At 36.9% G+C, this 25,210-nt stretch overlaps 1 protein-coding gene across 1 annotated transcript in view; it reads left to right on the plus strand.

The window, feature by feature from the left end:
* Positions 1-25,210, plus strand: part of XRN1 (5'-3' exoribonuclease 1) — a 174,036-nt gene extending 148,826 nt beyond the window's left edge. The window contains 4 exon segments of the mRNA XM_037843455.1: positions 11,373-11,486; positions 11,582-11,675; positions 19,544-19,707; positions 20,162-25,210. Coding sequence (XP_037699383.1) covers positions 11,373-11,486; positions 11,582-11,675; positions 19,544-19,707; positions 20,162-20,464 — 675 coding nt within the window. The 3' untranslated portion in view covers positions 20,465-25,210.

Below are 25,210 nucleotides of genomic sequence, written 5' to 3' on the forward strand. Positions count from 1 at the left end.
TACATTTGTTCGTTAACAATGAGCATAAATAAATTGACTAAAAGCCTTTGGCTAGAAAAAATATATTGGGGCTTATTTTTACTTTAAGAGCAGCATAGATTTATGTCTCTCACTCTGGCTGCTCCATTTATGCATAACCAGAGCCCTCAAAGAGGCTAATGGAGAAGACTTTGGCAGCAGTATACCTGGCAAAGATTCTTCAGAATTCTGAAACTTTTGGTCTCTGAACTCCACTACCCCACTCCTTTTTTTTTTTTTTTTATCCCAAAGAACTTTTGCTTACTTGGGTTATATCTATCCATATTTACCATATTAGAAATTAAACTAAGAAATGTATTAAATGTTTAATTCATTATTTATAAAAACACTTTCCTAAAGCAAAAATAAATATTTAGCGAGAAGAGTGGCATTGCTCTACATTTTTGCAAATCTTTTCCAGATTCTCATATCTGCTTCTGCATTCAATCTTTTATGATGTTATTTTAGTTGAAATATATAAGCTATATGAAGAAAATCTTGCCTCAAACAGAGAGATAGTTGGAAAGGGGAGGAAATTTTAATAGCCTTTTCAGATAATTGTGAGTATTCTCTGATACTACAAGAAAACTTGAAAAGTGGTATTTCTTTAAAGTTAGTTACAATATAGAATCTGAAACTTATCAATGGATTTTTTGTACTCCGTACACTTGTGGAAAAATGAGAATTAAGAAGCAAATAAATCTTAATATAATAATGAAAATACTTTGGACCTCAAGGATGTGGTAAATGATCTCTGAGACCCCCAGGGGTTCCCACTCTGCACTGTGAGTACCACAGGCTACAAGAAAGTTTGGTTTTATTTGCTTTACATCCAAGTTCTTTTTTTTTCCCTTTATTAGAGAAGTTGTGGTTTACAAAACAATCAGGCATAAAATATAGGATTCCCTTATACCACCCTACCACCAACACCTTACTCTGGTGTGGAATATTTAGTACAATTGATGTTAGCACATTTTTACAATTCTACTATTAATAAAGGTCCATGGTTTAACAAATTAGGGTTCACTATTTGTGTAGTGTAGGTTCATGAAGTTTTTTAAAAATGTTTATTCTGTTACTGTATATACAATCTACCATTTCCCCTTTTAATCATGTTCAAATATATATTTCAGTGCTGTTAATTGCATTCACAATGTTGTACTACAATCACCACTGTCCATTATGAAAACATTTCCATCACCAAATAGGAACCCTATACATTTTAAGCCTTAACTTCCCATTCCTTATCCCAGCCTATCTCCTGATAATATATATTCTAGATTCTGACTCTATGAGTTTGCTTCTTCTGACTATTTCAAATCAGTGAGAACACACAATATTTGTCCTTTTCTAGCTGGCTTATTTCACTCAACTTGGTGTCTTCAAGGTTCATGCATGTTGTGACATGTGTAAGGACTTCTTTCCTTTTTACAGCTGAAAAATACTCGATCGTATGTATATACCACCTTTTATTTATTCATTCATTGGTTGATGGACACTTGGGTTGTGTTCCAGTTTGCTAAAGCTGCCAAAATGCAATATACCAGAAATAGATTGGCTTTTATAATGGGGGGTTATTAGTTCCCAGATTTATAGTTCTAAGGCCATGAAAATGTCCCACTTAAGGCATCAACAGGATGATACCTTCTCTGAAGAAAGGCTGATGGCATTTAGGATTCCTCTCTCACATGGGAAGGCACATGGCAGGAGTCCACTGGTCCTCTCCTGGGTTTAGCTCCTGATTTTCATGGCTTTCTCCAAAATGTCTCTGGGCTCTATCCCTCTTAGCTTCTCTCTTAACTTCTCCCGAGGGCAAACTGTGGATTACTTATCTTAGCTTCTCTCCAAAATGTCTCTCAGCTTCTTTTGGCTCCTGTGGATTCTCCTTGCTTCTCCCAGGGGCTTCTCTCTTAGCTTAGCATCTCCAAACATCTTTCTGTCTGCATCTCTAAGCATCTGGGTCTGTGTCAGCTCTGAGCTCTCTCTCTCTCTCTCTCCCTGAGCCCTCTTAAGGACTCCAGTAAACTATTAAGACCCACCTTGAATGGGCAGGGTCACATCTCCACGGAAATAATGTAACGAAAAGGTCTCACTAACGGTTGGGTGGGTCACATCTGCATGGAAACAACCTAATCAAAAGATCCCACCCACAATAGGTCTGCCCCCACAAGAGTGGATCAAAAGAACATAGTCTTTTATGGGGTACATAACAGATTCATACCAGCACATTCTACCCTCTCAACCCCTCAAAAGACATTTTCTTTCTGTATGCAAAACACAGTCATTCCATCACAGTATCACGAAAGCTTAAATCATTTCAGTAACAATAGATAAATAGAAAGTCTTATCAAAATCAGGTACAGGCAAAATTCCCCTCTGGCTGTGGACCTGTGAAACTCAAGTTGTCTGCTTCCAATATACAAAGGAGGGACAGTCATAGGGTAAACATAGGGAAAAATTGAAAGGAAAACAAGGGTCACTGGACCCAAACAGCCCCTAAATCCAGCAGGGCATACTCAAATTATTTTTCAAATTCTGAGAATCATTTATAGAATGACTTTTTATCCTCAGGGCTTGAGAGAGTGGCAGTTCCACCCTTTCCAAGGGCTTATGCATTGGCCCTACTTTCTTCCAACACTGGGATGATTGCTCCAACATTTCCAAGCCTTGGGGAGACCACCTTGTTCTTGGGCCCACCCTCCTTAAGCATCAGGATGGCACTGGACTCTCTGCTATCTCTGGGGCACAGGCTCTCCTCTCTGAACAGTGGGGTGGTGGCCATGTTCTCCCCAATCCCCGGGGAATGTACTTCACCCTCTCTGGAGCCTGGGGCAGCAACACTTTCTGAACAGTGAAGCGGCCATGCACCCCTCAATTCCCCAGGCATCTGAGAATGCTTAGGTGGCAGCACTCTTAAACTCTGAAACAAAATCACCCTTTCCATGTGAATATGTGAGTCCGCTTCCTGGCCTGAGATTTCTTGGCTCCAGAACTTACTTTCCATGGTTCTACCTTTGAAGTCATTTTTCCTTTAATTTGTCCCTTTTGGTCCAGACTGACAGTGGTTCTGTTTATACAGATCTTGCAAAAAAATTTCTCATCTTGGCATGCAGTATACAGGGGTCAAAACAATCAGACAATAGGACTTTCCACATATCCTTCCTGGATAACTCTATCTCCAATCTTGGCTTGTACTGAAATGGCTGACTGGTTCCAGGTTTCATTAAATCCTCACGTGGGGCATTATCTTCTGGGTCTCACTTTCTGGAAGCCCAGAGTTTTCCAGACCATCAGTTTCTGGTTTCTTTGTACCCAAGAGCTCAGTTCTCAGCTTCTCTCTTTCCTCTCGCATTTTACTATAAGCTGCAAGGAGAAGCCAGGGCACACTTTCCACATTTAATTTGGAAATCTCGTCAGCTAAGTATCCCAGCTTATCTTTTTCAAATTCTGCCTTCCATCTGACACCAGGACTCAGTTTTTCCAAATTCTCTGCCACCTTAAAACAAGGATTGAGGAGAACATAAGATGGCGGCTAGGAGAAACAGGGCAAAAAAACACCTCTGTGAAAAATACTAGATAAAAGCCAGAAAGTGACCCAGAACCCCAGTTCCAGCGATGCACCAGCTGGACAAGGTCTGCTAAATCCACAGGGAACATGCACTTGGTGAAACTGGGAGTCTGCGTTCTGAAACGAGTAAGCCTGCTGAATGTCCGGCAGCCATGCTGCAATGTGGGGAAACCATAGGTTGGCGTTTGGAGGCAGTCAGGTTCTTTTTTAAAAAAACCCAAAAGCAGCTGCAGGTTAGGCAGCGAGACCCACACAGTGAAGTGCAACAGGAACGGGCTGTGCAAACGCCTCAATATCTGGCATGGAAGAGATAGCCTTTCGTACACTCGCTGCTAATTGTCTCTGAAATTCCTCGAAGCAGGAAGGCATAGGTGAGCCAAAAAGGGGAAAATAACTAAGCCCCTTGCACCCATCTTCCCGGCGGGCTGGGAGCGCTCCTGCCCAGCGCAGGTGCCACAGCCCAGAGCCACGCCATGAAACCCAGTATGATGGGATGTGTTTTCAGTGATGAGTGCACAAGCCACAGTATCAGGCGCAGACAGTGGCCTTTTGTTCACCCACAGCTAATTGTCCCAGAGCTTGGAAGGCAGAGCTGTGCCCAAAGGCCTTGAGGTACGGCGCGCACTTGTGATGTAGTACAACTTTCCTTCAGCAAAGGCCCTAGAAGGGCATGGCTTGGAAGGGGGACCCACTCGGAAATCCCAGGGACCATATGCCAATACCAAGGACTTGTGGGTCAGCAGCAGAGACAATCTGTGGCAAGACTGAAATGAAGGTTTAGACTCTTGCAACAGCCTTAAGTCTCCAAGAATAGCAGGGAGGTTTGATTATTAAAGCTACCCTGCCTCCCTAACCACTCAGACACAAACCCCACATTCAGGGCGTACAGCACCAACAACACACCCAAATTTGGTGCACCAATTGGACCCCACAAGAATCATACCCCCACACACCACAAAGACAAAGTTGGGGAGAACTGACTTCAGGGGAATAGGTGACTTGCAGACGCCATCTACTGCTTAGTTAGAGAAAGTGTACGCCACCAAGCTGTAGATCTGACAAATTAGAGATTAGTGTTTGAATAATCCTTCATATCCTAAAAGAACCCGATCGAGTAAAGCAAATGCCAAGAGGCCAAAAACAACAGAAAAATTTTAAAGCATATGGAAAAACCAGATGATATGGATAACCCAAACCCAAACACCCAAATCAAAAGATCAGAGGAGATGAAGTACTTGGAGCAATTAATCAAAGAACTAAAGAAAAATGAGACAATGGCACAGGATATAAAGGACATGAAGAAGACCCTAGAAGAGCATAAAGAAGAAATTGGAAGAGTGAATAAAAAAATAGATGATCTTATGCAAATAAAAGAAACTGTTGATCAAATTAAAAAGATTCTGGATTCTCATAACACAAGACTAGAGATAGCTGAACAACGTATCAGCGACCTCGAGGACCACAGAATGGAAAATGAAAGAACAAAGGAAAGAATGGGGGAAAAAATCAAAAAAATCAAAATAGACCTTAGGGATATGATAGGTAAAATAAAATGTCCAAATATAAGACTCATTGGTGTTCCAGAAGGGAAAGAGAAGGGTAAAGGTCTAGGAAGAGTATTCAGAGAAATTGTTGGGGAAAACTTCCCAAACCTTCTACACAATATAAATAAAGCATAAATGCCCAGCGAACTCCAAACAGAATAAATCCATATAAACCCACTCCAAGACATATTCTGATCAGACTGTCAAATATGGAAGAGAAGCAGCAAGTTCTGAAAGCAGCAGGAGAAAAGCAATTCATCACATACAAAGGAAACAACATAAGACTAAGTAGTGACTACTCAGCAGCCACCATGGAGGCAAGAAGGCAGTGGCATGACATATTTAAAATTCTGAGAGAGAAAAATTTCCAACCAAGAATACTTTATCCAGCAAAACTCTCCTTCAAATTTGAGGGAGAGCTTAAATTTTTCACAGACTAACAAATGCTGAGAGACTTTGCTAATAAAAGACCTGCCCTACTTGAGATACTAAAGGGAGCCCTATGGACAGAGAAACAAAGAAAGGAGAGAGAGAGACAGAGAAAGATTCAGTACTAAAGAGATTCAATATTGGTTCATTAAACGACAATAAGAAAGAGAGGGGAAAAAATATATCTGACAAACATAACCAAAGGATAGGATGGCTGATTCAAGAAATGCCTTCGCAGTAATAACTCTGAATGTAAATGGATTAAACTCCCCAGTTAAAAGATATAGATTGGCAGAATGGATCAAAAAATATGAAACATCAATATGCTGCATGCAAGAGACTCCTCGTAGACACAGGGACACAAAGAAATTGAAAGTGAAAGGATGGAAAAACTTATTTCTTGCAAGCTACAGCCAAAAGAAAGCAGGAGCAGCAATATTAATCTTAGATAAAATAGACTTTAAATGCAAGGATATTATGAGAAACAAAGAAGGCCGCTACATACTAATAAAAGGAGCAATTAAACAGGAAGAAATAACAATCATAAATGTTTATGCACCCAATCATGGTGCCACAAAATACATGAGACAAACACTGGTAAAACTAAAGGAAGCAATGGATGTTTCCACAATAATTGTGGGAGACTTCAACACATCACTCTCTCCTATAGATAGATCAACCAGACAGAAGACCAATAAGGAAATTGAAAACCTAAACAATCTGATAAATGAATTGGATTTAACAGACATATATAGAACATTACATCCCAAATCACCAGGATACACATTCTTCTCTAGTGGTCATGGAACTTTCTCCAGAATAGACCATATGCTGGGACATAAAACAAGCCTCAATAAATTTAAAAAAATTGAAATTATTCAAAGCACATTCTCTGGCCACAGTGGAATACAATTAGAAGTCAATAACCATCAGAGACTTAGAAAATTCACAAACACCTGGAGGTTAAAAATGAGGGAGAGATGAAAACATGCCCGGATAATCAAAAGCTGAGGGACTTCATCACCAGTAGATCAGTCCTATAAGAAGTGCTAAAGGGAATTGAGCAGGCTGAAAGGAAGGGACACTAAGCAATTGACTGAAACCACATGAAGAAATAAAGATTTCCAGTAAAGATCACATGGTAAATATAAATGCCAATACTACTATATTTTTGATTTGTAACTCCACTATTTACTTCCTACAGGATCTAAAATATGTAAAGTATAATGATAAATCAGTGCTTTTGGACTCAATGTAAAATATGTAATTTTTGACAAGAACTACATAAAGGTGGGGAAGTGGAGGAGTATAGGAACATAGTTTATGTGTCCTATTGACGTTAAGTTGGTATCAAAGAAAACAAGATTGTTGTAGATTTAGGATGTTAAATTTAAGCCCCACAGTAAACACAAAGGAAGTGTGAGAGAATATGATCATAGAGATGAAAAGTAGAGTGTGGGTTACAAGAAGTGGGGGAAGGAGCAATGGGGAGTTAATAAGAAATGAGTGTAGGGTTTCTGTTTGGGCTGAAGGGAAATTTCTAGTAATGGATGGTGGGAAGGTGATGGCATTGCAACATTGTGAATGTGATTAATCCCACTAAATGCAATGCTTGGGAGGGGTTGGAATGGGAAGATTTATGCTGTATATGTTTCCACAATTGAAAAAAAAGATAGTCTAAATAGATAATGACAATTAAATGCCATAGATGATCCTGGATGAGATCTAAGAATAGAGGAGAAAAGGCTCAAAAGGACACAATTGTAACATAAGAAAAAGATAAAATATAGAATGTAAGCTTTATGTCAATGTTAAATTTCTTGAACTTCTTAACTACACTTAATGTGTTTACATAAATGAATATTCTTGTTAATAGAAAATGTATATGTGAATTATATTATTTGTTCAAGGATGTGTGCAACTTGCTTTCATATGTTCAGAAGACAGCAATAGATGATGGATGATAGATAGGGAGGGAAAGAAAGAAACGGTAAGGTGACGAAATACTAAAGTTGGTAGATCTGGGTATCGGTCGAGGAGGGTTGGGGTATGCTGGAGTTCTGTGTATGGGGTTTTTATTATTTTTTAAACTGTTCCTGTAAGTTTGAATTTATTTCAAAATAAAAAGTAAAAAGAAAAAAAAAAAAAGGATTGCTTTTCTTCCAGTTTGCAATAATGCATGCATCATTTCTAAGGCCTCATCAGAAGTATCTTTAGAGTCCATATTTCTGCCAACAGTGTCTTCATAGCAATCTAGGCCTTTCCTATCAAGCTCCTTGCAGTTCTTCCAGAATCTTACCATTATCCATTAAAAAGCCATTCCAAAATGTTTGGTATTTGCCAACTCAGCAGCACCACACTTCTCGGGTACCAAAATCTATTCCAGTTTGCTAAAGCTGCCAAAATGCAATATACCAGAAATGGATTGGCTTTTACAATGGGGGGGTTATTAGTTCACAAATTTACAGTTCTAAGGCGGTGAAAATGTCCCACTTAAGGCATCAACAGGATGATACCTTCTCTGAAGAAAGGCCTTCTGGGATTCCTCTGTCACATGGGAAAGCACGTGGCCGGAGTCTGCTGGTCCCCTCCCAGGTTTTTATCAAGAATGGGTGCTGGCTTTTGTCAAAAACATCTTCTGCAGTTATTGAAATGACCATGTGGCTTTTTTTCCTTTATTCTGTAATGTGGTGTATTACATTAATTGATTTTCTTATGTTGAACCAGCCTTGCATACTAGGGATAAATCCCACTTGATCATGGTTTACAATTCTTTTAATATGCTGTTGGATTCAGTTTGCTAGTATTTTGTTGAGGGTTTTTGTATCTTTATTCATAAGAGATATTGGCCTATAGTTTTCTTTTCTTGTGTATCTTTATCCAGCTTTGGTAGGAGGGTAATGTTGGCCTCATAGAATGAGTTAAGGAGTATTCCCTCTTCTTCAGTTTTTTGGAAGAGTTTGAGCAGAATTTGAGTTAAGTCTTCTTGGAATGGTTAGTAGCATTCCCTTGTAAAACCATTTGTTCCTAGGCTTTTCTTTGTTGGCAGGTTTTTGTTTACTGATCCAGTCTCTTTACTAGCAATTGGTTTGTTGAGATATTCTTTTACTTCTTGAGTCAATATTAGTAGTTTGTGTGTTTCTAGGTTATCTAATTTATTGGCTTACAGTTGTTCATAGTATCCACTTATAGTCCTTTTTATTTCAGTGGGGCCAGTAGTAATGTCCCCTTTTTCATTTCTGATTTTTGTTATTTGCATCCTCTCTCTCTCTCTCTCTCTCTCTCTCTCTCTCTCTCTCTCTCTCTCTCTGTCTAGCTAAAGGTTTGCAAATTTTGTTAATCCTTTCAAAGAACGAAATTTTGGTTTTGTTGATTGTCTCTATTGTTTTTTTGTTTTCTATTTCATTTATCTCCACTCTAATTTTTGCTATTTCTTTCTTTCTTCTTGCTTTGGTTTAGTTTGCTCTTTTTGTAGGTTTTCCAGTTTTGAGGTTAGGTCTCTGATTTGAAGTCTTTATTCTTTTTTAATGTAAAAATTTAGACCTATAAATTTCCCTCTCAGTATTGCATTCACCACATCCCGTAAATTATTGGTATATTGTATTTTCATTTTCATTCACCTCAAGATGTTTCCTAATTTCACTTCTGATTTTCTCTTTAACACATTTGGTTGTTTAAAAGTATGTTGTTTAATAGCCACATATTTGTGTGTTTTCCCTTTCTCCCGCTGTTTTTGATTTCTAGCTTTATTCTGTTGTGGTTAGAAAATATATATTGTATGATATCAATATTTTTGAATTTTTTGAGACTTGTTTTGTGACCCAACATATGGTATATCCTGGAGAATGATCATTTTTTAAAAGGCTTTGTTCTGTATGTTCACATGCACATCTTCTTCATTGGTGTCTTCTGTATTTTTATCCACTTCCTTTGGATGGGCCATCATTTCCTGTTTCTTTATTTTGTACTGTTTTAATTGCACACTGTACATTTTAGTATTTTAAAATGTTAACTCTGGGATTTACTCCCTGAGATGTCTGTTTCCTGGTTTTGTAAGCAGCTGGTGGGATTTTCTTGAGCTTCAGCCTTCCTATCAGGAATGTCTGCCCAAGGTGAATGCACTATGCAGGGTTTTCCCCATCTTACTGGGCCTCTGTCTTGTCTTGAGATTTTGCTTGTTAGTTGTTTTGGAGTTCCCCTTTTTACAGGAATTTGATTGTCCCCCTTTTTCCCAGGGGAAAAACCTCCCTCTTCTGGGTATCTGCAACCAATAGGCATTTGTCCCAGACTGTCCCCCTCTATAGTTTTTTATATCCCTTTCGTTGTCCTACAGACAATGAAAGGAATTTGCCTGGAGGACAAATCCTGGGAGGAGGGGTCACCCCAGGGAGGACTTTCCCAATTTGGCCTTTCCTAACCAAAGCAGAGCCAGGGACCCAAGAAGGGGGTGCATAGTGGAGGGGATCAGAAAGAGCACTAAAAATTCTCGGACAGTTCCCTAAAGCTGAGCTTTCCTGGCCTGCCTAGCAAATGTAGCCCTTCAACTATCTTTTCCCCATAACCCTAAGGAAGTCCTGCATCTTTAAATTTCTACCACCTCCCCACCTGTCTGGGTTGGGTTGAAACAGTGGTTACTGCCACTGCCTTTGTCAGGGGCAGGGTTGAAACAATGGCTGCTGCAACCTTTGTCCTGGAAAGATTGAAACAACGGCTGCCCTCTTAGCCGGAACCCAGAGATCCGAATTCGCTAATCAAAAGCTGTAATCACTGATTGGCCATGCACACCCCTGTTATTGGTGAAGGGAATTTTTACATTTTTTTCTGTCAGTAGCAGCTAGGAGGGACTGGATCTCATGGTGGCCTGCCATAGGAGTGGGGGATTGGCACCAGTAGCCACCACTTGGAGAGAGCAGTGTACAGTTCTTTACCATTATTTATCAGCCTCTTCCTCCTGCTCTTCCCTGGATACTTTACAGTGTTCTTCTGGCCTCTGGAGTTTCAAAATAGTTGTTTCAGATAGTTCTTGCCTGTTTAATAATTGTTTTGGAGGAAAGACTCAGTCTTGGAGTTCCCTACTCCACCATCTTCCCCGGAAGTCTCTACATGCAAGTTCTCAACACATCCTCATCTAATATTAAAAGCATGATTGAACCAAAAGTTGCATAGAGATAGCTATCTTTGGGAAAAGTAGACAATATATTTGTAAAAAAAAATCTAATATAATTACAGTTTAACTGTGAAAAAAACATCAGTCAGAACCTCCATCTCTTAGATTTTTAAAATTAATTCATATTAACAAAATATCTGCTAATTGTGTAATGCAGGAGTTGGTTGTAAAGCAGGGGTCATATAAACTTTTTTGTAAAGGGCCAGATTTTATGACTTTTAGGCTTTGCCAGTCATATGGTCTCTTTGGCAGCTATTCAACTCTGCTACTGAAGTGTAAAAGCATGACTGTATTATAATAAAACCTTCTTTTCAAAAGCTGGCAGCAAGCAGGCAATAGTTTTCAAATTCTTGGTGTAAAGAATAAGTTTTCTGGCTTTCATTTGCATTTGATGTTTGACTCTTCAGCCAGCTCAGAGAGCATTTTATTTTGTAAACAATGAAAGATAAGGCAATAGTTCTGAAATTTTTACAGAACTTAAATTTAAATGATAGTCCTTGTTTGAATTCTTAAATTTTCTGTTTTCTGAATATTAAATGAAATTATGTTACTTGTTTAGATTAAGTTTGGGGTAGGGCAGGGGTGGTGTGGAGTTGTAAATTTCCTAGACAGATAATTTCATAAACATCCATTTTCTCTTTCGTAGACGATGACAGTGTGCCAGATAAAATTATCTAATGGCTTACTGGTACACGGGCCACAGTGCCACTCTGAAAGTGAAGCCAAGGAGAAAGCTGCATTCTTTGCTTTACAACAATTGGTAAGAACTGTCCATGATTTCTCTGTTAAAATTTTTATTACTTTGTATAAAGTATTTTTGTTGCATTGTCTTATAACTTTTAAATACTTTCATAGAGCTCCTTAGGCCCTTTGCCTCCACCAATATTTCCAAATTATCCTCCTGCTGTACCACCTGGAACCATTCCTCCAGTTTTTCCTCAACCTACCGGTAAGATACCATGCTGTTCTAAATATTTGTCATTGAGTTGTCATTTTTAGAAGGTTCTTCTTTTAATAAGCATTATTTTGAGGCAACCAAAAGAAATTCATCAAAATGTTTAGGAATGTGGGTAGGAATTGTGAGAAGTAGCCTGAAGCCAGATCCTGCAGATTCATCTAGAAATACCATTCCTGTTCCTATAGCCATTGTTGTGGCCAGAGTAGGGCAGACCCTATTCCCCTTATAGCTGCCAACAAATGATTTAAGTTAACATTTTATAATTCTAAATGTTAAGTTAATTAAACATTTCTTTTACTACCCAGTATTTTTTTCTGATAGCAGTAGCTTTTCCATTCTTAATCATTGTCATTTTAAAGCAATGACTTTTTTTTTTTTAATTATTTTTCTGAGTCTGTGTTATCCTTAGGGGCTACAATTTATTGGTGTCTGGTTTATGTCAGGTATTATTACAGGAGTTCTACATATCTAATCCTCAATACATATATTTGAAAGGTTAATAATACTAATTAAACAGTTAATTTACAACATACAGTTATCTCTTCTCCTTGCCCAGTCTCCATTAAACTGAATAATAAAGGACTTAAAGAGTGAAAACCTCTAGAAGAAGCATCAGCAGATTAGAGATTTGAAAAAGTTTTGTGGTGATAAAAATCAGTTGAAGAAAATTTCCAAGATGGCCGTTAGGAGAGACAGGGCAAAAAAACACCTCCGTGAAAAATACTAGATAAAAGCCAGAAAGTCACCCAGAACTCCAGTTCCAGTGATGCACCAGCTGGACAAGATCTGCTAAATCCACAGAGACTGTGCACTTGGTGAAACCAGGAGTCTGTGTTCTGAAACGAGTGTAAGCCTGCTGAATATCCAGCAGCCACACTGCAGTGTGGGGAATCTGTGGGTTGGTGCTTGGAGTTGGACTAGTTCTTTTTTAAAAACCCAAAAGCAACTGTGGATATGGCAGCGAGAACCGCACAGGGAAGCGTGGCAGGAATGGCGTCTCCATAGCCTGTGAGTACGCTTCAGTATCTGTCATGCACAATATCCTCTCGTGCACCTGCTGCTAATTGTCTCAAAGCTAGGAAGGCAGAGGTTAGCCAAAAGGGGAAAAAAAACACACCCCTTCCTTACAGCCATCTTCCCGGTGGGCTGGGAATGCTCCTGCCTGGCACCGGCGCCACAGCCCAGAGTGGTGCCGCAAAACCCAGTGTGACGGGAAGTGTTTCCAGCAACGCGCGCACACGCCACAGTATCTGGCATGGACAATAGCCTTTTGCATACCCGCAGCTAGTTGTCCCAGAGCTGGGAAGGCAGAACTGTGTGAAAAGGGGGAAATTAACACACCGCATTCAGGCATCCTTAGAGCCGGCTGGGAATGCCCGTACACAGCCCAGCAGCCCAGAACGTCCCTTGAGGGTCAGTGTGCACTTGTGACGTAGCACAGTCTTCCCTCAGCAGAGGCCCTAGAAGGGCACAATTTGGAAGAGGGACCACTGGGAAATCCCAGGGACCATACACCAATACCAAGGACTTGTGGGTCAGCAGCAGAGAATCTGTAGTGAGACTGAACTGAAGGTTAGACTCTTGGAACAGCCTTAAATCTCCAGGAACACCTGGGAGGTTTAATTATTAAAGCTGCCCTCGCTCCCTAATCACTCAGACACATACCCCACATTCAGGGCGGAGAGCAGCAACTACATATGCAAAACTGGTGCACCAGTTGGACCCCACGAGAATCAGACCCCCACACACCACAAAGACAAAGTTGGGGAGAACTGGCTTGAAGGAAATAGGTGGCTCACTGATGCCACCTGCTGGTTAGAGAAAGTGTACGCCACCAAGCTGTAGATATGACAAATTAGAGAGAAGTCTTTGAATTAGCATACATATCCTAAAAGAACCCTATCAAGTTCAGCAAACACCAAGAGGCCAAAAACAACAGAAAATTTTAAAGCATATGAAAAAACCAGATGATATGGATAACCCAAACCCAAACACCCAAATCAGAAGATCAGAGGAGACGTAGTACTTGGAGCAATTAATCAAAGAACTAAAGACAAACAATGAGATTGTGGCACAGGATATAAAGAACATGAAGAAGACCCTAGAAGAGCATAAAGAAGAAATTGCAAGAGTAAATAAAAAAATAGATGATCTTACGCAAATAAAAGAAACTGTCGGCCAAATGAAAAAGATTCTGTATACTCATAGTACAAGACTAGAGGAAACTGAACAGTGAATCAGCGATCTGGAGTATGACAAAATGGAAAATGAAAGAATGGGGGAAAAAATCAAAATGGGTCTCAGGGATATGATAGATAATATAAAATGTCCAAATATAAGACTCATTGGTGTCTCAGAAGGGGAAGAGAAGGGTATAAGTCTAGAAAGACTATTCAAAGAAATTGTTGGGGAAAATTTCCCAAACCTTCTACATAACATAAATACACAAAGCATAAATGCCCAGCGAACTCCAAATAGAATAAATCCAAATAAACCCACTCCAAGATATATTCTGATCAGACTCTCAAATACTGAAGAGAAGGAGCAAGTTCTGAAAGCAGCAAGAGAAAAGCAATTCACCACATACAAAGGAAACAACATAAGACTAAGTAGTGACCACTCAGCGGCCACCATGGAGGTGAGAAGGCAGTGGCCTGACATATTTAAAATTCTGAAAGAGAAAAATTTCCAACCTAGAATACTTTATCCAGCAAAGCTCTCCTTCAGATTTGAGGGGGAGCTTAAATTTTTCACAAACAAATGCTGAGAGATTTTGCTAATCAAAGACCTGCCCTACTTGGGATACTAAAGGGAGCCCTACCAACAGAGAAACAAAGAAAGGAGAGAGAGATATAGAGAAAGGTTCCATAATATTAGATGAAGATGCATTTTTTAAGCCATATAGTGACCACTGAATAGAAGTTTGGATTTATTATCATCATAGCCATCATAAGACACAACCCTATATTAAATTATTTTTAATTCCATATTGCAGAGAGGAATAAACAGACATTGCAGAATGGTGACATTATGAAGGAGAAAACATACTTGGTGTCACATCCTATTCTATGCTACCATTTCTTTCACTCTATTTCAAATGGATAACTCAGGTTTATGGTATGGCATTCTTTCTGAAACATTAAAAGTCAGAAGATGAAGATACTTGCCTCACTTTTCTGACTTGCTGATTGTAAATGTGGTCATCTCACTTAACTTGTAAGATGACTCTTAGTTTCCTACTTGATAAAACAGGAATTAGGCTAAGAATAATTAAAAACTATTAACTTTAAGTCGGAAAATATAGACTTCTTTTGAAAATCCAAAGGAATACTCTTATACTTTCTGAGAGCACTGAACAATGTGTATTCTCAATTATGTTTTATTGGTTGGTATAGATTAGATGTCATTGTCTGGAGATAGGCATGGGATATATAGAGCAAAGGCATATAGGGAGCAGTGTTGGTGAAAATGTCTATTTATATATGGAGAGACATCTGTTATTGTAGTCATTGAACCACTAAATTTAAGTGGCAATTATTAACTTCTACTTCACACATTGAAACAAAAGAACATTAATTGTGGACCCAAGATTTGCTATTTATTGCATAGTTAATGGAAAATACTGAACCGTTTCCGCTTCTGAGTTCAGATAGAGGGTTTGACAAAAAAAAAAAAATCTATTTACTCTCTGATCCCTAAACTTGTATAGTTTACAGTGAGAATTCCTATAAACAAAACAAAATTATCTCACTGCATTTAATTCCTTCGTTCAGAAAAAAATAATTTGAATAGCAAGGGTTATGTGTGGGCATGTTTGTAAATATACAAAGGAGGAAGAAGGGGAAGTATTGATCTGTATTCAGATTTATTCTGCAACCTATGTATGGTGAGAATAGTGCAACAATATCCTCATCTGTAAAATTTATAACACGGCCACTATTTGGTGATATCAAATAAGATAACTATAAATATCTGAAAATTAAATACTATTCTGAAACTTAAAAAAAAGTAATAGAGAGGCATATAGGGAAAAAATACACCTATTACAAACTAACTACAGTTAGTAGTATTTTAACATTCTTTCATCAACAGTAACAAATGTACTATAGCAATACTATGAGTCAGCCATGGAGGGGGTTACTTAGGGGTATGGGAGGATTTGAGTTTCCTTTTTTTTTGTCTGTATGTCTCTTCTGGAGTAATGAAAATGTTCAAAAAATTGAAAAAAATTAATAGTGGTGATGGATACACAGCTGTATGATCGTATTGGGGGCAACTGATTGTACACTTTGGATCTTTGGATGATTGTATGGTTTGTGAACAATCTCAATAAATAAAAAATTTTATAATAAAAAAATCAGTTGAAGATATAGTAATTAATTTAGCAGAGCAAAAGAAGCTACAAACTAAAGTCCCTGTAGAGGAAGATAACAATTCCCAAGAGATTCAGAACTTGGAGATATCAAAAGCTATCAAGGAAGACAAAAATGAGGCATGGGCTGAAAAGACAGAAATTTATTGAAAGTGTGTATGTAGAGTGATGGGACCACCCCAGTTGCCTCCTCTTCACAACTAGGCAGTTATCTCTTTAGTCAACAGACTGGATGTACTTCCTCTGGAGAACACAGAGTAGAGAATCAGGTTTAAGGCCGAAAACAGAAATTAAAGTTTCCTTTCCGTATCCTATTTCCAGATTGTAACCAGCCATAGCCCTACTTCAAGAAAGGAAATTGGAGGCTTGTTCTTTTGAGAAATTCATTGACCTCCAAAGAAAACATCTACTGACTTTTGGGGGGTGTCCCATCCAAAAGGCTGGCTCACTACCTAGTCATCCTGGAGTGAGAACCTCAAGTCATCTAGTCTTGCTCCCTCCCCACATATACACCCAGTTTTAGTGACTCACTCTTTAATATAAACAGATACTAAATTGTGAGAGATCACTAGATATTTAAGGAAAATGTGTAAAGTGAAAGAGAGACCCCAAATGAAAAGAAATGAAAAAGGACCTGGACACAGAGATAATGTAGGAAATAAGAAAACTTCAAAGAAAGCTATCGTTAATATCCTCAATTAAATAAAACAGTATCACAACCGAAAAATAAGACCAAGATTGTATGAAAAAAGTAATAATTGGAGAACAAGAATTAAAATTGTTGAGTCAAAATTTTAAAATTCAATAGATAAAGCCCTAGCAATGCCAAAGAAATCTTAGGAAGAAGAGCAAGATAAAAGTTGGAAAGTAAGTAAGGAGATTTAGAGGAACAATGCAGAGGTCCAACACCCATCTAATGGGAGTTCCAAAGAAAGAGTCCAGAGAAAATAGAAAGGGGAAAAGTATCAAAGAAATAAAATAAGAAAGTTTCCTGGAACTAAAGAACAATCATCTCTAAATTGAAAGGACCCACCAAATGCTTAGCACAATGAATAAAAAAAGACCCAGATAGCGTTGAAATTCAGAGCTTCAGAGAGTTCTAAGAGCCCCAGTCAGGGAGGATGAAAAATGCATATAAAAGATCAAGAATCAGAATGGCATTCATTATTTAATAGTAGCTAAAAGCTAGAAAGCAGATAAGCATTCAGTGTCTCAAAATCCTGAGGAAGAATTATTTTCATATTAGATCTCTCTCTCTCTCTCTCTAGCCAAATTATGAATCCAGTGCAGGAGTAGAATAAAGACTCTTACAAACAAGCACATTTACCTCTCATGCACCCTTTCTTAAGAAGCTACTGAATTATAGCTTCAGCAAAACATAGTAGTTTAAAAAAACAAAACAAAACAAGGAAGCCATGAGAATGGAAACACAAGACAGCTGGTATAGTTATGCAATGAATGGAAATCACAGGATGCCACCTGCTAAACAGGTCTAGAAAGTAACTGATCCCAACTGGAGGAGCAAAGGAGTATCTTGGTGGGTAAGATAGGTTCTATGATAGATCAGATGCAGCATTTGAAAAACATTAAGGAAAGGTTCATAAAAAAGGTAAGCAGCTTTTTAAAAGATAATTGTAGGTAGCAGAATTTTTATTCAAAAATCCAAGTCTCTCTGGTTCCAAAGCCTATGCTTTTGTCATTGTACTACATGGCACCCCTTTGAATAACAATGTTTGATATTAAATTTTTATGTCATAATGAATCTGATTTTTTCATATAGCTCAAGGTAGTAAGTTCACTTGCAAAATCTAATTTGACTTTCTTCACTTTCAAAAATGAATACTGTAAATTAATAAGTTATTAAGTGCAGGTTACTTAAAGGTTTGCCCACAAGCTTCTCTAGAAAAGAATTTGTCTTATGGGAACATATTATCTAAAAGGAATGATTATTTTCCCCACTCGCTATCAGTATGTTAGTGCTTGATTATTTAAATCTTTTTCATGTTAAGTTATGCATACCTACCCAAAATTTTAAGGTTATAATTGGAGTGCTTTGGGTCTGGAAATAGGTGTTCTCTGGTGCCCTAATTAAAATACACCATACAAGTAAAAGCAAAGAGATGTGAGTGTTAATTAGGAGAGAAGAACTTAAACATCAAATGAACAATTTATTTTGTAGAGTTATGTTTTATGATATGAAGATGTCTCGATGTATAAAAATGGAGAAAAATTATTTTATATTTAGAACAGTAATTTATTAGGAAAATTATGGAGTAGACCTATGCACAAGATTAACATAGCATATTTTAGATAGATCTTAACATGACTGCCACCAAAGTTGCTTGTGGGTAATATCAGGACCAAATTTTCTAAATCTTATTAGTGTTTTTTCATATTAAAAGTTTTCTTCATCCTGGAATTTGTTTGTTTGTAATTCATGGCAATAAAAAATCCAAAAATTTTTTAACTGCCTGAATCTTAATTAAGTTATACTGTTTTATAGGTCTGACTGCTTTTTTATCTCTGAAAAGACAATTTGGACACTGTATTTCTTTTCAATGGCAGCGTGCTCAAGTCTTGATTGTCACTGATGCAGTGGTTCCTAAACACTGCACGGGTGCTGACTGACTACATAAGAGTCACCTGTGGAATTTGTTAAAACTAAAGATTCCTGTGTTGTTCAGAAAGTCTGACTCACTAATTCTAAGGCCCTGCCCAAGAGTCTGTTTTTTTTTGCAAACTTCCCAGGTGATTCGTCCACATATCAGCTTTGGGAACTACCAGTTCAGTGTACTTTTAATAAGAAACAATGTAAATGAAAAAAAAATCCTTAAATTAAAAGGAGTACAATAGGGGAAAGAAGAATTAATTCTACGTGTTATATTAAAGTGATCAGATCTCAGAACTTGAGATTTTTGTGTTGTGTGGTTTTTTTTTGTTTATTTTTTTTTTTTTTTGTAGGCTGGGCTCACTATGGAAGCAACTTAGCATTGGGGTCAGGTGAAATCCTTAAGATTTCTCTTTGTGCCCAGGCTTTTGCCCACTAAGGACAGTTTCATAGCCCTTTTATTATTATTAATTTTTAATACAATTGCAAATATTCCTAAAGCTCATGTTAGTACAGGCATACCTTGGAGAAATTGGAGTTTCTGTTCCAGACCACTGCAGTAAAGCAAATGTCACAATAAAGCAAGTCACACAAATTTTTTGGTTTCTCAGTGTATATAAGAGTTATGTTTACACAGTATTGTATGTGGTACTATTGGATTTTGCAGGCCAGACAGCACAGTGATAAGTTGGCTTCTGTAGACAGTTCACATTTCTAAGTAGCAGGCTCCTGAGGTCAAAAAAGAAAAGTAATTATAGGTTTAATGTAGTCCTTTTGCCAAAGGTAAAAAAAAAAACTAGCAGAAAGAGGTCTTAAATATCAGTGCTTTGATGATAAAGTTTTACTTGTAAGAGAGAAATTTTCCATGTTTTTTAACAGCTAATATGATGCCTTCATCATCTCATCTGTTTGGCTCAATGCCATGGGTAACACCAGTGCCAGTTCCTGGGGCAAAGCCTTTCCATCATACTTCATATTCTGGGTCCATGCCAGTAGATGGGGGAATGCCAGGTGGTGTGCATCATCAGTTCATACCTCTACAGGTGAGACTGGAAAAAGAAAGAATTATTTTTGTAAATGCTCAAACACCGTTGATCAAATCTGTGTATTCGGTAATTGTGTATTCGTTGCCAGCTAGAGGCACAGTACTGATCGGGGTGCTGCAAATGTAGTGCTAACAAGTCAGACCTGGTCCCTTACTCTCTACCTTTGTGTTCTAATTAATAGGAACTCGAGTGAGTAATAATACTTTTCTAACACAAAGTGATTTAAAGTCTGCAATATAAATTTACTTTGTATTTAGTTGTGGAGAGTTCTTTGAATATTTTATTTGTAACTAAATTCTTCTCTGAATTACTAAAATCTGGTTTGCAGATTATAAGTGGAAGTCACAAATCAACAATGATTGACAAATATTTGCAACACGGTTTGTGGTATTTTCTGACACTAACTTTTTTAGACCACCTTGTTAATTAATGATACTTTTGTTCCTTAAAGGTTACTAAAAAAAGGGTTGCAAACAAAAAGAACTTTGAGAGTAAGGAGGCCCAGAGTTCTTCTCAAGCTGCCCTACTTCAGTCTAGCCAGCCAGGGTCTTCTGATGTCACCAAAGTAATTCCACAGGAGAGTTCATCAGCTTCCTTAAAGTCCCCTCAGATTAATCAACCTGCATCTTTTCAAGTTGAATCTGCCTCCCAAGGCCATATTATGTCTCATCATAAGTCAACACCACGTTCCTCTTCAAGAAGAAAACCACGAAAACTGGCTGTCAATTTTGGTGTTTCTAAACCTTCTGAATAAATTTGGTACTTAGTATTAAATTTATTTCTTTCCTTTCCACCCACCTTTTTATAAGTCCATATCTATGTCTCAGAAAATTAGAAAGTACTATTTTAAAATAACATGTTTGAATTGAAAAATTTTAACCTTTTACTTGTTGGGCACTTTTCATGCTGTTTAAAAGACTATCAAATTGTACACTTTAAATAATGTGCGAACAGTTTGTTGTACATCAATTATACCTCAATAAAGCTGTAAAAAAAAAAGACTATAAATTAAAACCTCAGTGGTTTAAGAATTAAAATGTACCACTCTAAACATTGGTCTCTTCATTAGAAGCATCCTGAACTATGAATTTTAGACTTCATATTAGCAATAATAATAAGCATTTTTTATGCTATCATTGAGGGATAATTAAATGGAGCATAAAAATTGGGCCTCAAATATAATTTATTGAATGTGGATTTTATTTTGCTTTTTAACGATGTAACAAAATTATCAGGAGAATGGCTCTTATTTATATGTCTTTTAATTTATGTTCTGTTGTCTCTGATGGTCCTTTAGACCTGCTGTGAAATGATCACACTTGTGGTGCTGCCAGTTTTGCTTTACTCAAATTTTGTACCAAAGCAACTTTAGAACACTGATCAGAATATTTCATCTGACTGCTTAGAACTATAAATAGCGATCTAGATTTGAGTAAGTATTTACAATTTTTTTTAGATTCTTCAAGAACCAGCATTAGTAATTTCTTATGAAATTAAGTTTCAGAATCTACAGGGTACATTGATTACAAATTAATCTTCTAATAGAATAAACTACAAAATATTGATCATGTTGTTAATTAAAACAAATTGTATAATTCTTTTGTGTAGCTTTTTACCTGCTTACTTAACATATATCAGAGCACCATTTTGGTCCATATGTGTGCTTCCTGGGACCGATGAAATTCTAGATATTTTTAAAATTTCAAGTTGTGCTATAATACAGGCACAATCATCAGTCACTTTCTAATGCCTGTTATTTAGCTTTATGCTGAACTGTTCAGTGATTCTGCCATTTTGTCTTTGCATGTCAAGTGTGGGTGTGTGTTGTTCAAGCTATGGCTGTTGAAATTATTTTAGAATTTATGAAAATTTCTCGATGGTACCAGGGCCCTAGTTTTATATATATATATATATCTTTTCATTTTTGTGATATGCTTATATTTTTAAGGAAGTAAGTTATACCTTTTTAGAGTGGGAACCACTGTCTTTATTGAAGCTTATTATTACTATTATACCCAAGTTCATTTAGCTCATTGAAAACTCTGCCATGAGTCTTAGTCTACTTGTTGTTGTTTTTTAAATACTGATATTGAATTACATGGTGATTCCTTTCTCTAACACCGATTTCAGAGTTTCTCTAAATATTACCCAGGCTACTTGTTCATTATCTCTCATTTATTATAGTCATGTGAGTTTCTGTGATTTTATTTTGTATTAATTTCCTAGGTTCATGTTCATCAGTTCCCAACATTTCCTTGTTGAAAATGCATTCATCTTTAATAGGGTTTTGAGTAATGAGATCAGGTAATTCTCAGTGAATATTCTCATGATCTCATAAACTCATTCTAAGTCCTCACATCCAAACTTCTAAATATCATATATCATTCTTGGCTTTCAGATGTAAAGATTTATTCTATTTGTTTTGAAAGGAAACATCTATTATGGCAATAGAAGGAAATTGTAACAATAGTGTGTTAATCTCTTACTATTTAAAGTAATATTCTTTACCTCATATGACTGTACAGACTCCAGCATTCAAGAATTGCTTCACTCATCACCTTTCACCTGTGTGACAGTTCTGTGAACAGTGTATGACCCACATCTCTGTTTTAGAGCACAGAGGAAGGAACACATGCCATCTTCTGAAAACTCCCAAGAGAAATTTCAGTAAGCACAATGCTATTGAACCCATCGGGATACTTTCCCAGTATTCTAGCAAAGTAAACTGGCAATTCTATATGGAAAGGCAATGAATGTGTTTTCTTTTCATTCTTTCTTTAAAAAAAAAAAAAAACAACAATTTTTAATGGTCACAGTAGAAGAGAGACTGAAATATAGGAGAGAACTCATACTGGCCAGATAGTGGTCAGGCATTCTTTTCTCCTTGTAGACCTATCCAAATGTGGGTCTGAAATCAGTGAGAGATGTGCCCTCAAGGACCTAAGAGGCAGCGCTGTTCTTACCTCATGGTGTCTTAAGGAAACTGGATCCTTTGATAGTCATGCCTGGTGGAGGCTGATAAATCTCGGAAAAACAGTTGGACTTTGGGAAACTTAAAGTTTTTCCCTTTTATATGAAGCAGACTCACACTACCCCCAGAGGTTTAGAACTATTTAATCTGCTGTGGATTTTTGGTGAAAACTGGACAATATAGAGTGCCTAAGAGCAGATTCTCCAAATTGCTTCATATTTCCTTATAACTACAGCAGTTAAATCTATTTAAACCTTCCTCTCCTTGCTGAAATATTGTTTCTAATTATCCTTGTTCAATATGTCTCTTTTTTTGAGCAAATTAAGTGAATTTTGAAGATTAATCTTTCCAGTGTCATTCCTTTTCACAGTTGCCTACATTACCTGGTCATATCAGTTTTATAATTTAACAGATTGAATGTGTTACTTGATTTGAACATCATGTTGACTAAAGTCTTAAACATCTGAGATTCAGTTGTGTGGAAAATGAAATTCACCTGTATGTAAACCCTGGTTTCAGTTTAAGAATTTCCTTGCTTTTCAAAGGTTTCAGTAGCAAAATTCAGAATTGTTTTTGGTTTGTTGGTTTTCCCTGTTGGTAGCAGACGTGGGGTTTGCAAAAAAAAAAAAAAAAAATTGATGCAAGTTTTTGTTATTTATTTGTTCTTCTGTGATCAGGTATTTGCTTTGGTTTTGGACTGAAACTTCCAAACTAATCTAGATTCTTTGTTTTAAGGGGAGGGGTTAGATAGGGAGGAAGTTGGGAGAAGGAAACACTTAAATAAGAAATATCCAATTCCTACATTTTCAGAGTGTACTATATCTTTCTAGCTCAAAGAAATAGATAAGTTGCAGGGTCTTTTTTTTTAATGTACTCACTCGTTAGTCATCTGTTCTATTTGTATTAATAAACCATACATTTTCATAGTGATAGTCTAATTTTGACCTTATTATATGAAATAGCTAGAACTGTCCAGCTCTCCATTGAAGTTCTAGCATACTTCTCCTTATTCAGAACATCTTTTTTTAAAAAAATAACTGTTAATACAATTTCCCAGCTCTTTCAGCTTGCCGTATTCCTTAGTATCATCTTGCTTCCAACTGTGTTTTTACTGTAGAGGGGAGTTTAGTTTGTTGGAAAGAAATGGCTGTGAAAGGAAGGCATTCTCCACCTAAAAAGAAGTGAATCATAGAAGTTCGTTTGTCATTTTTCCAAAGTAGCGGTAGTATTCAAACTGTCAGTGTTCTTTATATACATTTTGTAAACTCTTTCAGAGAAACAGTCTTATTTGCAGGAGCTTCCTTTCCTAGGCAGGATAAAGCTTAAAATTCCAGACATGAATATGTTCAGACTGACCTCTCAATCTTCGCTAGGGGGCAGTAAGAAACAGTGTTGAAACAGATGTCATCTGGTCTCCAGCAACAGGGCCAAGTAGACAGGCAGGCCAAAAGTTTCACTGTTAACTTATTGAGTTAACTCAGACATCACAGACCCTGCTTTCAGAGAAAAAAGAAAAAAAAAAAGTGTAAAGAATTGTTTTAGTAGTTGAGTGCCAACAATCCATAACTGCTTGTGTATTTATGTATGTGTGTAGGTACAGGTGTATTTGTGTGTCAGTGAGCCAATAATAATGCCTTGCTCAATCAATGCATTCAGCCATCTCAAGTGCAATTTGTGAAGGAGACTGTGGTTTCCAATAGAGACAGTTTTACATAGTTATACCTCTAAAAATTAATTTTTTCCAGCAGTATACCCATTGCTATTGATTATTTCAGCAATTGGTATATTATTAAATTGCCCATACCGACTAATTAAGTTTCTGTAGATGTGTTTAGTAATTTGAAGCCAAATTCTCATACCATTTCTCATGAAATAATAGGAGTGATAATTTGGTCCACAGTTTGCTTTCAGTTCTTTTAGTCCTTTCTTTTCCTATACTATAACTATAACTTAAGTATAAGTTAAGTTTTTTTTTTTCCCATGAGTATCTTACATTTTCTTTTGCTTGAAACCCAATTGCTTCTTTGAATAGTTTCATCTATTTTGACAGATAAGTCATAGATGGTGTGTTGTGTCATCAAAGTGTTCAACATTTTGTTTATTTAAATAGTATAATTGTTTAATTCATACATAAATGTGTGTGTGTATATATATATATATCTTGATTCATTGCTTTTCTCACATATATAACTATTTTAAAAGTAACTGTAATTTTTCATTAGATCTTATACAGAGCAGTATTTTATTAAAAATTCAAAAGGGAAGACTTTTATGTGCTTATTTTGTAGTTTTTGTTTTTTAAATATCTTTACATTGTTTGTCTGCCAAGTAAAGAGTTTTAAATTTGCATTGGAATGGACTCCAAATGTATTTTTGTGTCAAGTTGTACATTTGTAGATACCTAGCATGAAGTTAGCCTCAAAATGCTGTGCAAAAAGATTTTAAAATATGAGTCACTGAAAGAGTTTAAACATCTATACATGTTAAATATTTATGGATTTTAATTAAAGACTTGAGAATAATTTCATA

This window comes from Choloepus didactylus, chromosome 1 (assembly GCF_015220235.1).
Source record: "Choloepus didactylus isolate mChoDid1 chromosome 1, mChoDid1.pri, whole genome shotgun sequence".
In the NCBI taxonomy this organism is placed as follows: Eukaryota; Metazoa; Chordata; class Mammalia; order Pilosa; family Megalonychidae; genus Choloepus; species Choloepus didactylus.